This window comes from Semicossyphus pulcher, unplaced genomic scaffold (assembly GCF_022749685.1).
Source record: "Semicossyphus pulcher isolate SPU_LCO1_2020_fin unplaced genomic scaffold, fSemPul1.0.p SCAF_7, whole genome shotgun sequence".
Classification (NCBI taxonomy): Eukaryota; Metazoa; Chordata; class Actinopteri; order Labriformes; family Labridae; genus Semicossyphus; species Semicossyphus pulcher.
In genome coordinates, this window is record NW_027211748.1 from 9668612 (window position 1) to 9681984 (window position 13373).

Below are 13373 nucleotides of genomic sequence, written 5' to 3' on the forward strand. Positions count from 1 at the left end.
ATTCCTCTGGACCACCGTGTCTCCTCTGGTCAGACTATTCCTGAAAGAGGCTCCTGAAGCAGCATGTGTGACATTCCTAAACCTCTTTTTAACAGCTATTCATGTAGGTCACAGAGCTATTTTCATTCACAGACCTCTAAAACAAACACACAAACACTGCAGGTGCACATGTTTGAAATTACAGTCATTTTATAACTTCCCTGCTTCTGTATGCGTTCCCTGAATCTTCACAATGTACGTAATAGTCTGATTATAGTCTGTCTCCTCTTTTACAGTACTATCAGGAGGAACTGGGTCAAGAGAGGCTGCGCATCGAACAGGAGATGCAGGTATGTGAAGCTCTGCAAATAACTTAACATGTAATTTTAGAGTTCTCCACTAAGTGTCAGAGCAGGATTAACATTTTCACTGTTTAATCTCAGACAGACTCTGCCTCCTTATGGAGGAGTGACACATAGCATTTTAACACAAGAGCTGACAACTGCAGTTTGTGAAAAGTGCCCAAAATATCACCAAAATCCAGTCTCTCTCTCTGCGGAATGTTTGTGCCAAAATCAACATGATTAAATAAACACAGGTTGCCTCTGTAATACAAGAACAGCAGCATTATTGCACCATAGCTGTAAGAACTAACTGTTAACTATCTAAGCAAAAAAAGGCACAAGTAGGTAAAAAAGAAAAAATGAGCTGAAACTTTGCTCGTCTTTTTGCAATCTGACCCTGAATGTCATTAAAATTGGCTCATTCCAGTCTGATTGGCCAACACATTAGATAAGTGTATGTGACCTTTCCTCTAAAACACACAAGCAGAGACGAGGAACAAAAAGAAAAAAGCTTATTACAGTAATACATGCAGCATCATGTGAGGCCTCCAGAGAAAGTCCATCTTACAGACGGTTTATCTCATCACATAAAGTGCCAGAATCTCATTACATTTACAGGCTTTAGCTGCACTCAAACCCCCAAGGACACATTTCCTCCTGATACATAATTTAACAACGAATGGAGGGGGCACTTATATGATGTCAGCTCCTCCTACTCAGAGACAATCTTTAACATTTGTAGCTCAATGTATTGCTCTGCAAGCTAATAACCGCAGCCATAGTTAGCCTTATTACTCATCCTTTTCTTGCTGTGATGTGTTGCTTCTTAATATTTGTCTGAATGCGTCGCTGTGTTTGTTGCAAACATTTGTTGCTGTGAGTTTCTCACAAGAAGGGCTTTGTTTTCAAGGTATCTATGCCAGCGTTTTAACTTGTAAATCAGTTGTGGTTAAAGGATGCAAATGTAGTAGTCATCCAGGCTCTCTGCTCAGATTTCAAGCTGTAAGTAGGAAACATTTAGTTTCTAAGGCAACAGTTGGTCAGAGTTTTACAGTATGAGAAGCATAATTTAGATGTGATGCCATGTTTCTTTCTGAGTAAAGACCTCAATATGAGTGCAAAAGGAGAGATTGTTTTTTTAGTGTGTTGAAATGCAGATTCCTGGGTGAATGCAGAGAACATCTGATTTTGCAAAAGTAGAGGGAAGTGACAGTTGTTTGTTGGTGGCGCACACAAATGTGAGACAAAATGTAGAATTAAACAAATGACATGAATGACAATACTTAATGTATTATGAAACGTATGTTTTAAATGTCCAATGAGGAACTTGTGGTGTGTGTTGATTTTGGCGACCCCTGTGGACAAAGTTGCACCGCCTAACTCTTTCACCCTGCTTTCTTTTAACATTCAAACATATCACTTGCTGTGAATCTTAGCCATGGAAAACATAGAAAAAAGGCAGTTGTTACAGGCATAATAAGGCATAATAATACAATCGATCTTATTGCTGATGGTTTTGTTTGCTTTTGTAGCTCATATGGAGGCAGCATTAGCAAATTCAGTCTGCTTCATAACCAACTCCTCACAAGAGCGTTAACACTACTTAACAACTTAATACCTGTTGTATTCTGTAGTTTTTTTCTTGTTTTTTTTTTTAGCAATTTAAGCTCCAAAACAGGAACAAAAGCAGCTCTGCAGCTACAGTTGCATCAACTCACAGAGATCAAAAGAGATCATGTGAGGATCTTTCTGTGTGTGCTTGTGTTTTCCTATGAGGTGCCTTCTTCCATGTGTGCGTGTGTGCATGCAGGCATCTCATTGGTTAGCAGTTTAGCAGGTCTGATTTCAGCAGGGTGGTCGATAGGTCAGAGTGACCTTTGAGAGCTCAGCGCCCCCGACACTGATATCAGGTTGTGTTGTTTCAGACAGACACACGCCATATGAGTCTTAATTAGTCCCCCAGACACCACAGACATTTAGATCATATCTGTGGGATGTCTGGAGAGAGGAAGAAATGTCATCTGAAACCTCTTAGCACTTATATTTCCAGGCTTTTTCTTTCAAGGAGAATTTGTTGCATTTTGTTCACTCTTAATTGATCATGCTTTTTGACATTTGTTTGTACTTCTTGAAGCAGACACAAGGTCACACAACTCTGGCTTACGCCTTAAAGATGGACAGGATCTGCACTCTGTTACGAAAAAACAGAATTACTGTGCGGATGAAAGTATATATGCAGTCGACAGGGAAGTCTCAGCGTGACCGCGTGACCATCTGTTTGTGCACCCTCGGGAAAAACAAAATTCTGGTCACTGCAGAGAAGAACTGACGCAGTGAAATGTATGAGAAAGGCCTGTTTGTTTGAACATCACAGTCAAATCATTGTTGAAATACCTGCACCATGGCAACAGGAAATACAAATAACACTAATCCTGTATGAAAAATATATTTTGGTGCATGTAACACTAATCTGATGAGGAGCATTAAACCACCACAGCAGTATAATTAATTATAATTCTTTAGACATGTTATATATCATAGTTTACAATACAATACATTTATTGATAGTATAAGTATGCTTTATTTTGTTAAAAAGCCTATTGAACAACAACTGTCCAAGACAGAAAAAACCATGTATGTCTCTTTCATGCTTACAGTACGACACTGACCTCTTTTCATGTGCAACCTCAGGCAGTAGTTTCCTCACCACACGGCAGCCATCTTTAACTGCTGTACATGTGTGTTGTCTTGGTAACCGCCTTTATTGCTCATTGATCATTGTGTGTGTAGCAGAAAAAACATCCTTTTGACTCGACTCTGCAGAGCCTCACGCCTGAAAAACTGAGTAAAAAATGACTTAAGGTCAGTCAGGAGACATGAGAAGAAATTGAAGAAGAATATGATGGATTTTATTTCTGGGCTCTAATTTAGAAGTGAAGGTAGTAAATTAATGATTTTCTAGTTACATACTCCATTCACACAATTTTGGAGATTATTGCAGAAAAAGTGAATACTAAAATTCAACTTGTGCAACAAAAGTTTCAGTTTGCATAGTTTGTTTCATAACTGTGCAGTTTGATGTTGTGCTGAACAGTAACTGGTTCTAGTCAACCTTCAGGCAGTGTGTCTGTGAGTGCGAAGTGGCTCTACAGCATAATTACTACTGTAGAGCTAATGTTGAGCTGTATATTAGTATTTATTTAATATAGAATGGAATATGATATTATAAATCTCTCATCTCCTCACATACAGCTGTGTGCACAGTGCATATCGTGTACTAATGTGTAAACTCTGGACTGAATTATTATTTTGTAATTTATTAGGCTATATAATATAGCCAATTATCACAGAAATAATTAGGCTATACATAGACTTACATCGTAAAGCTTATACTGTATTTTATGTCCATGCCCTTAAAAAATAGAATAGCCTAAACAAAGTAGAATACAATAGGATCTTTCTCTCTTTCAGTTTTATTAATTTTACAGAGCGTCACTAATGTTACCGTGCTACTGAGCATTTCACCTGTTCAGTCAGGCGAACAGAGCTAAGTAAACGGGGCAGGAGGAAGTTCAAGACTCCCAGGGGAGCGTCTATCTCTCTCTTTGCCGCCAAACCTCAAATACAGCTAAAACATTAGCTGGATTTACATTAAAAATAGAATTCTAAATTAAAATGTCCTTTTCTTATCGGAATAATAGCGGAACTAAATCGTGTGTGCATCTCTGTGTGACTGCACCGGGCTCCTCCACCCCCCGCATCCTCTTAATGGTTCGCTCCACCGCTGCAGGTCTGTTTCAGGCAGCCACAGCGTTATCAACCCGGAGGATCTCCGCACGAAGGACCGAGCCCGGTGAGCGCGTGTGTCCCTCTCTGTCTGTCGGTAACGGCTCTGAAATGAATGAAGGCTCCCTCCTCCGGACACAGACACCGGGTAAAGACTTAGAGGACTGTCTCAGGACGCCTGTTACTGCTCTGTGTCCGTGTAAAGGACAGCGGATAATTACCTTTTCCCCGGTCGGGACAGACCTGATGGATCGCGGTGCGGCTTGAGTGTCCGTTGCCGACTGATGGTGCAGAGGCGCGTGTTGTGCTATTGGGAAATACGAAACAACGGTTTGGTGACAGAGTGAGGACGGAAGAAAGACAAATACTGCATCTGATTGATGAGACGTTTACGTGACTGCTGTCTGGGAGTGTGCGCCATATTCCCGATGCACCTGCACTTCTGGCAAATGAATGAAGACCTTTGGCTCATTTGAGATCACAATATCTATTAATCTGTTTTTTGCCTCATTATCATCGGACCTGCCAAGAACCACATAGGCAGCCGCTCTCTACAGCTTGGGCAATTTCTTCTTTTCTACCTCATCTTTTTTAAGCCATTGAATTTGATGCCATTGCCAGGACTGATCTCATGAGGAGCTTTACACCATTTTTAAAAAATCCTTTATTTGTGCTTTAACAGCATGTGTTTACCCGGATGCAGCTTGAACCTTATGCTCTTTTGTATTTACATTGGATAAATTCATATCAAGGATCCAGGAATCCTCTTGATAGACTTATTAGTATATCCCCATTCCTCGATAACTATAAGCCTGTGGAATGCTTGATCTCAAGATGAAGGAGACGTGTCGCATCTGTGGACGGGAGCTCTGTGGGAACCAGCGGCGATGGATCTTCCATCCCACCTCCAAACTCAACTTGCAGGTGCTGCTGTCTCACGCCCTCGGGCGAGAGCTGGCCCGGGACGGCAGAGGAGAGTTCGCCTGCTCCAAGTGCACATTCATGCTGGACCGCATGTACCGCTTCGACACAGTGATCGCCCGTGTTGAAGCCCTGTCCATCGAGAGGCTCCAGCGGCTCCTGCAGGAGAAACACCGGCTGAGGCAGTGCATCGGAGGTCTCTACCGGAAAACTAATTCAGAGGAGGGTGCCGTGACATTAACGGGGGGTAATGAGGGACCAGGAGACGGGATGGTGGATATTTCAGGTCTGACTCATGCAAAGTACTGCGCCCTGCTTCAGGACGACCTGGTCTACTCTTTGTATGAGTCCTGGGCTGAGGACAGCCTGGACTGTCAGCACCACCACCCTCAGTGTGCTGCAGGTCCGGGGTCAGAGGTCACAACTGCAGGCTCACATCGATGTATTACCAGCACCCCCAGGAGGTGTCGGGGATGTTCCCACTGGCGGGTGGCGGACTCGGACTATGAAGCTGTGTGTAAGGTGCCCAGGAAGCTGGCACGCAGTATTTCCTGCGGGCCATCGACCAGATATTCAGCCAGTCTTATCGGAGGGAGTGTGACTGGAGGAGCAGGAGAGAGAAAACATGTGGAGGATCCAGAAGAAGCCCCCTCCTCTCTGACTCTGGTCCCTGGTTCTCAGGACCCTTCGAGGACTTCCGACAGCGATCGCACCCTGGCCGGACGAGCCAGCTCCAGCCCCTCGATAGCATCCTTAGAGACAACTGAGGAATACATTCAGCCTGGAGCCATAACAGATGGGCTGCTCTGCTCCCCGAGGGACCCGATAGACGATCGGTTATATGACTCTCTGTCTGAGGAGCACATGGGAGTCCCACATGGCCCGGCCTCACCTGGACCCAGCCTCTCTCTGGCTCTCTGTTTGCTGCAGAGCTACACCGTCTACAGACCTGTCCAGAGCTGTAAGGGGAGCAGGCTGCCCGTGCTGCTCAGACGGAGCTCCTCTAACGGAGGCCCGAGGCTGAGCTTCCCTGATCCTGTTCTCGGACTCTCTTATGGAACTCCAGATGGTGAACGAGACAACCACCTGCCAACACCTGAGCTGGAGACCCCTTTGATCCGGCTGCTTGATACGGATCTGAACTTGGCAGAAATGGAGGATTTAATGGAAGATTTGTACAAAGAGTATCCTCGCCCACGTCCTCATCAGGTATAAAACCTTCAAGAGGACGATGAGGGTGCTGATGTGAGGGTTTTTTTGCCTATGGAGGCACATTTTCAGTTTCTGCAGCCCAATAAGAGAACAACCCCGACAGGCTTTGATATATGGCTGACAAACAGAGCAGCCTGCCCACAAAACGATTATTCTCACCGCTTTTGAGCGTAATTAGCCCCATAATCCCGCTGTCAGTCACTTAAATCCTGCCTACAGCATCTCCTACACGCTTTTACCCAGGAGGATTTCAGCTCCAGTGCTCATTGTGTGTGTGTGTGTTTGTGTGTGTGGAGGGGATAATTGTCTATGTGTGGGAACGCATTACATGAGCAGTCAGGTGTGTAGGTAAGCTGTGACACAGGACATGGCCTAATTACCTGGTGAGTGTGTGAGAGTGAGAGGTCAGTAGTCATGTCAATAGGGCAGTCCACATATAGTGAAAGGAGAGCAGTTTTTTTTTAACGATTAAGTGACTGTAAATATCTAAAGAATGTCATATTTATTGCTTATATTATTAAATAGTTTTAGATTGACACTTGAGGTTCTTGAACGCAGCCTGCAGAGAGATGAGTCTCCCAGTTTTTCCAGTTTCAAACTTGCTTGCTGACGCTCAGGACTTTCTGCTGAAGTTTGCTTCTTTGTTTGTGCGTGCACAAAATTCAAATCTCTCCCTCTAAAGACAATAATCCTCCATGATAGTTTCTGAAGGAATAGAAGTGTGTGAGCTCGGGCTGTGGACTGAAGTAGGTTAGATGTGAGGAGACATTAAGACAGAGTGGCTCCACTATTGGCCTATTTTCACTCAGAGCCCTTGAGGCTAAGAGATCCACGCAATGTCGGACCACTCTGTCATCTCCACACTGGTTGGCTAACACAATGATGCTATTTAACAATATGATAATTTAATCATTTCTATTCTAAAACGACACGTCTAAATTTAAATGAACCTCAGCTGCATTAAACCACAAATAGATCTTGGCGAATGAAAGTATAAATCAGCTTATTGTAATGACGTTCTTCCTCTAGTAAGTGAGAGTCCGAAGCATTTGTACGCTGGTTATGTAAAGATAATAGTGACTCCGAGCACTCTGAACACACTCACTCGTGCTAACTCATGCATGCAGACAGTCTCACACCACTCCAGGGGCTCTCTCTCCCTCTCGCAGGTTTTTACAAAGTACACACATGAATGAGCAGAGTATCTAAATGTTGAACACATATTACACAATCCACACTGAGAGTCACACATCCTGCTGCTTCTGTATTTTTCATGAACTTGAAACAAACTAAATCTCTTCTTCACAAATAATTCAGCAGCTGGATTTGTTCCCCGAGTTGTTTTATAGCTTGAAACTGTTATTCTCTTCGTTACAGAGCCTCGTGGAGGAGCAGCAGAGTCAGCTGAACCAGTACGAGTGCGCGGCTGGTCAGTGTGTCAGCGAGCTGCAGAAGGCCCAGCTCCAGGTCCAGTCCCTGCAGGCCAAGATCCACGAGAGCGAGGCCAACAATATGGTACGGCACATTAAAACGGCTCATTACAGTTGGATATGTTTGAAAGATGCACATCTGATGAGTGTGATACTCGTGTCCGTGTCACAGAAGCTGCAGGAGAAGCTGAACGAGATGGAGTGTGAGCTGCGTTCAATCCGCCAGGCGGCTCAGAGTCAAGAAAGAACCATTCAGGGTCTCACAGAGTCCATCAGCACCAAAGACAGTGAGGTGAGTGCTTTTGTACATGAAGTAGTAGATGAAAAGCGTTTTAAGAGGTGCTCATACTAATGATTTATCCTGCTTAAAGGCCCAGGACCTGTACCAGCTGATTGAAGGGCAGAACACCACGCTGTGTAAGCTGAGAGAGATGGCCCACCGCAACCAGCTCTCTCAATGCAAGGTGAGACTTGGTTCCTGGATCCTTTTTAGTAATGGTAAGAAATCTTGTCCCAGCTTGGTGACTATGCTCACCTTGGTCTTTGGTCCCTCTTTCTAGGCTCCAGAGGGGGCCAGTGAGTCCTTAACACTCGCCCAGCTGCAGGGCGAGCTGGTGGGGGTGCAGAGCTCCCTGTTCTCCCTTGGCCTGGAGCTGGAGGCCAGCCAGAGGAGCCTGAGACAGAGCCAGAGACAAGGAGATGACCTGGTGAGGTTCAAGGACCGACTCAACTCTGATATGCAGGAGGTCCTGCAGCACAGGGAGGTCACTGAGAAACACAACCAGGTCAGTGTGTTTGCGTATGTGTGAGTGAACCAAACATTTAAAAGAACTCTTGCAGTATGAACGATGCAGCATGTGTGACCTCTCTGTCTCTGTCCTGCAGGACCTGCGCAGCGCCCTTCAGAAAACCCGCTCTGAGCTTCAGGCTAAAGAAGCGGCTCTGAAGGAGCGCGAAGTGGAGAAGCACACCGTGGTGCAGGAGAAAGAGAGGAGCATCACGCAGCTCCAACGCTCTCTGCAGGACAAGGAGCAACAGTTACAGGTGACATACACACTCACACATCCATTCATACAGTCAGGAGTTACATAACACATACACGCATATCTGATGCTGTCTTTAAACCATCTATCTTTAGGAGTACTCTGAGATGCTGGACTCAGCAGGAAGCTCCAAACCGAGAGATGCTCTGCTGGAGAAACTCAAAGAGCGGATTAAGGACAGAGACAGAGCTCTGGAGGTATAACACACACTCACACACACATTTAATAACACTGCGGGGACAGAAATTATTGTGTCGTTGTGCCATATACTGTGCGATTTATGCGACACTCTTTCCTGCACACTCAGTGCAGAGGAGTAGAGATGAGGAAAGAGCTAAGCATGCATCTTCCAGCAGTCAGAAAAGCCAGTTACAGTATAGCAAAGTCCTGCTACACCAGCTGGTCAGCATAAAATCACAACCAACACACTCAATAATCTTGAGGTGAAATTGTTCTGGACAGACCAAAGGTAAAACGCTCCTTACTGTCTTCTTGCAGTCCTACAAAAACTATGCAGCAGTGGGGAAAAAATGGTTGCCTGATTGTGGTGCAGTGTCCTATTTATAAAAATACCCTAAAAATCAGATAATGGAACAAAAATGTCCCTTTCATACCCAGCTAAATTTAATTAGTTTGTTAGCATCAGGAGCTTTGAATACTCCCCATCTGCTCATTTTAAGCTCCCACCAACCTGAACTCTAACAGAACATGATGAATATCAGTGAGGATGAATATCACAGCTCAGAGTGCCCAGAATAGCAGCAGTGTCATTTTTTCCCCCCCCTTCTGCCATCTGCAGCGCTCCATCGATGACAAGTTCCGCTGCGTGGAGGAGCGCGAGGAGCAGGTGAGGCGGCTCCAGCTGGCCCTCAGGGAGAAAGAGCGAGACCTGGAGAGACTGCGCTGCATCCTGTCCAACAACGAGGAGACCATTACGGTACGCTGACCACAAAGAGTACAAACATATCAGGGAGTAGAAAGGCCAGATGAGAGGGTCGCCCTTGAGAAGTATTATATATTTATTTATTATTGACTGTCAGACTCTGGACGGCTTGGTGCGCGGTAAAGAGCTGGAGCTGGAGCAGGCAGCTGAGGCCTACAGGAACCTGCAGTGGCTGAAGCAGCAGAGCGAGGAGAAGGAGAGAAACACTCTGAGAGAGAAAGACACCATCATCAACCAGCTCCAGGCGGCTCTACAGGCCCGCAGCCAGGAGACGCAGGTAACTCACACACACACACACACACACACACACACACACACACACACACGTTAATGGCTTTATTGTATAGCTTCGTATTGTTTGCTGTGAAAAATTCAAAAGCTTGTGAAAAACCAGTTCACGTAGACAAACCTGTGCTACTTGTTTCTACTTTCACAAATACAACAGGTGTGCTGACACAGCCCTTTCTGTGTGTGTGTTGTTCTGTGTGTGTGTGTGTGTGCAGGACCTGACAGCCGCCCTCGTTGCCAGAGTTCATGCTGGTCCCTCTGAGGTTGTAGAGGAGTTGAAAGCTCGGCTGGCACTGAAGGAGAAACTCTTCGAGGAGCTGCTGTCAGATCGCAGCCGCCAGTCCAGCGAGCACCAGGCACAGGTTCAAGACATGCTCAACACTCTGAGCTCCAAGGACCAGTATCTGCAGGTGGGACGTGTACCTGGCATGGTAACAGTTGCAGAACAGGAGAGAAAAACTTCTAAGCCTTCAACCTCTTTAAATTTTCTCCCTCAGGACTACTCCTACAGGCTCTCCGTTGTGATCAGCGAGCAGACGGGCCAGCTGCAGGAGCTGCGCAGGGAGCTGTCACTAAGGGAGCAGGAGCTGTGCGGGCTGAAGCGGGAGAAAGAGAGAGAGATGGGAGGCGAGACGGAGAGTCTGCGCAGTCTGCTCAAAGAGAAAGAAGCTTTCATCAAGGTACATGTTTGTACTTTTCTAATTCATCTATCACTGACACACCTGATCCTGACAGTAAACTTTATCACCAGGAGCTGATGCAGGGGCAGGAGGAGGTGATGCAGCCGTCCTCCGCTGAGAGTGAGGCGGAGATGAAGGCTGTCCAGGAGGAGTTGCAGCTGGTGCTGAGGAAGGAGAGGGAGGCGCAGGTACGTGTGTCGACCCACGTCTGTGGATCATGCATAAACTAATGCTTGTTTTTTTTCCACACACAAGTCAAATCTTTGTGCTCTCTCCCTGCAGACAGAGCTCTCTGCTCTGCGTCTGTCTTTGTCTCACCAGCAGGCCATGAGAGAGGACAGCACTGATCCTCAAGTAGGTTTTTGCTTCCTTCACAGCCAAGCTGAAAAGTATTCGGCTGTTTGTTCTGCTTCAGAATGATTATGAGTATTTATTATGTCTCCTCCTACACTCTGATCTAGTGTGTGCTGGAGCAGCTTGTGTCAGAGTACAACAAGCTGAACGATGCCCTGCGGGGGGAGAAGAGATTATACCAGAACCTTGCACACGTTCACACCAAGAGTGACAGGTAGGTGGGGCAGCTGCATCAGGTCTTGTGAAAGGCCGGTTTCCTGTGATTTCAGGAAGTTGCAGTGTTTTTTTTTTTTGTCTGATCTAAAAACACTTTCTTCCTCTTCAGCTCAGAGAAGATCCAGGCGCTCCACACTGAGCTGGACTCAGTTCAGGCGCTCCGTAGACAGCTGGAGGAGGTGCTGTCCAGGACCCGAAACATGGCCCTGCTGATGGAGCGGGCGGCTAAAAGGCAGCCTGATTTTGGAGGTGGGGATGGGCAGGGTCCAGCCTCCAGGGCTGCAGGGGGCACTGTTACTAACGCTCCGTGATGTTCAGTCTAATCACAGCACTGTTGATGTGACACTCTTTATGTGAGACGGAGCTGTCTGCAGCCTCTGATGGTCAGATTTAGGAGAACTTGTGTTCCTAAAGTGAATTTTGTTTGAATTTAATTGTGAATAAAAAAGAAAATCTGACCATCAGTCTCAGACAGCTTCGTCCAGGAAGCACAAGCACTCCTCACAGTAGCAGCTGCCTGTCGAGATTAACCTCAGTGGTATGAAGTGGCAAAGTGCAACCAGAGTCTTATTTATTGATATATTTTGTGTGTGTTGTGTGAATATGTTTTTTTATATTGTTCATTGAAGCTGCCTGCGTATTGCTTTGCAGTGCGATTGTTCTGTATTGCCATTTCAGTGTACTGTCTCTCACCGGTGTCACTCTTCCAGCCTTACTGTCACAGTCAAGTCCCGTGTTGTGGAGAGGCTCGAGCTCATGCCTTACAGTGAAACGTCTCACCATCCATCATGTGTTTTATATCATCTGTTTGTGAACAGGATGTGCACACTAACCAAGGCCCAAGGCCCAAGGCCCAAGACACAAAAATAAAAAGATGGCCGAGTAGTTTCCTTCACCTCAGTTTAACCTTTCATACAGTTTTATAAAATCAGCCTGCGCTAGTTACATTTTACTCTGACAGATATGCATGAAACAAAAGATCAGCTACAGTATCTACGAGTCATTTAATACGTATGTAATGTTTAAGCTTTGTAGCAAGAAAGCAGCAACGTATATTATCGAGTCATGTTACTGTCTGCTCTGTGCTCAGTTTGAATCACATGAAAACACTCGACCATCACATATTTAAAGTAGGTCGAGAAGATTTTCTCGGGATTTGTGCCCTGATCTCTCGTCTAGCCTCATAGATGGAATACTTGTCAACATTTCTTTTTGTATTTCGATGCAACAACAATAAAAATGTGCTCGCTTTTTGTCAAAAGCACTTCTGTTCTTTTGTGTATAATTGGGAATTTTAGAATAACCTGAATCCCTCTCTTGGTCCTTGATAAACCCTCCTTCTCTCCCCGGAGACAGACCCACTGTTATCTCTCTGAACCCCTCAGCCTCCCCATGTTAGTCCTAAATGCAACTTTGTCACCATGAAACACACCTCACAAATGTGCTCAAAGACATCTGAACCTTTAATCAGATTTCTGCACTTAAATCAGTTTTAATATACAAACTCAAACAGCCACATGATTGTTAATTACCAAACAGTCCTAATACATGTTTCTCCTTCATGTCCCTCATGCATGAGATCGTGGCATGGTGTTTCTATGTTTGCATGGCTGTTCTGCTGTATTACCCAGTCAGATACTCCCTACACTAACATGCAGTATTAGTCAATAAGGAATCCCAGTGTGAGCCCTTTCTACTTAATATGATATTTTAAAATCATGAAATACATCTCATTATAAATGACACATACACCTCACAGCACACACAGTTCCTACATGTTCCCACTATGAGGGTGGTGACAGTATGTAGAGCAACAGTGTGTAAACAGGGCCCCACATTCAGCCTGTTCAGCTTACAGAGCACATTGTTCAATCAATAATAACCCAGCAGTGTCACCATGAACATCCCGCCCCTCCACTCACCACGCACAAAGACAGTTAAGATATTTAACTATACACTTGTTTTAGGTTAGTTATTTGTAACAATGAACTGCCTTTGATCTTTCCCTCATAATAAAATAATAAGTCCCCAAAACACCCATAAACATGTAGCATACACACTTTGTTAAAGTATGCTCTGTGTGTCTGCTGTGTATCATTTGGGCCTATTACGCAAAACTATTTTCCTTTTAAAGTCCTGCCAGTGTCTTTCCTCTGAGCCTCTGCTTCCTGGCAGAA

General features: G+C 45.2%; 1 protein-coding gene across 6 annotated transcripts in view; it reads left to right on the forward strand.

Annotated features, from left to right (window-relative positions):
• Positions 1–13373, forward strand: part of LOC138611397 (myomegalin-like) — a 42656-nt gene that overhangs the window by 15781 nt on the left and 13502 nt on the right. For 5 of the 6 annotated variants that reach the window (XM_069684475.1, XM_069684476.1, XM_069684477.1 and 2 more), the window contains exons 1-15: positions 4929–6239; positions 7620–7757; positions 7845–7964; positions 8044–8136; positions 8233–8457; positions 8558–8716; positions 8811–8912; positions 9515–9652; positions 9756–9935; positions 10162–10356; positions 10444–10626; positions 10698–10814; positions 10909–10980; positions 11088–11194; positions 11306–11445. In XM_069684475.1, the coding sequence (XP_069540576.1) occupies positions 4929–6239; positions 7620–7757; positions 7845–7964; positions 8044–8136; positions 8233–8457; positions 8558–8716; positions 8811–8912; positions 9515–9652; positions 9756–9935; positions 10162–10356; positions 10444–10626; positions 10698–10814; positions 10909–10980; positions 11088–11194; positions 11306–11445 (3280 nt within the window). Of the gene's footprint in view, positions 1–275; positions 330–4928; positions 6240–7619; positions 7758–7844; positions 7965–8043; positions 8137–8232; positions 8458–8557; positions 8717–8810; positions 8913–9514; positions 9653–9755; positions 9936–10161; positions 10357–10443; positions 10627–10697; positions 10815–10908; positions 10981–11087; positions 11195–11305; positions 11446–13373 lie in introns of those variants that run through there. The other variant, XM_069684480.1, reaches the window with a different exon arrangement.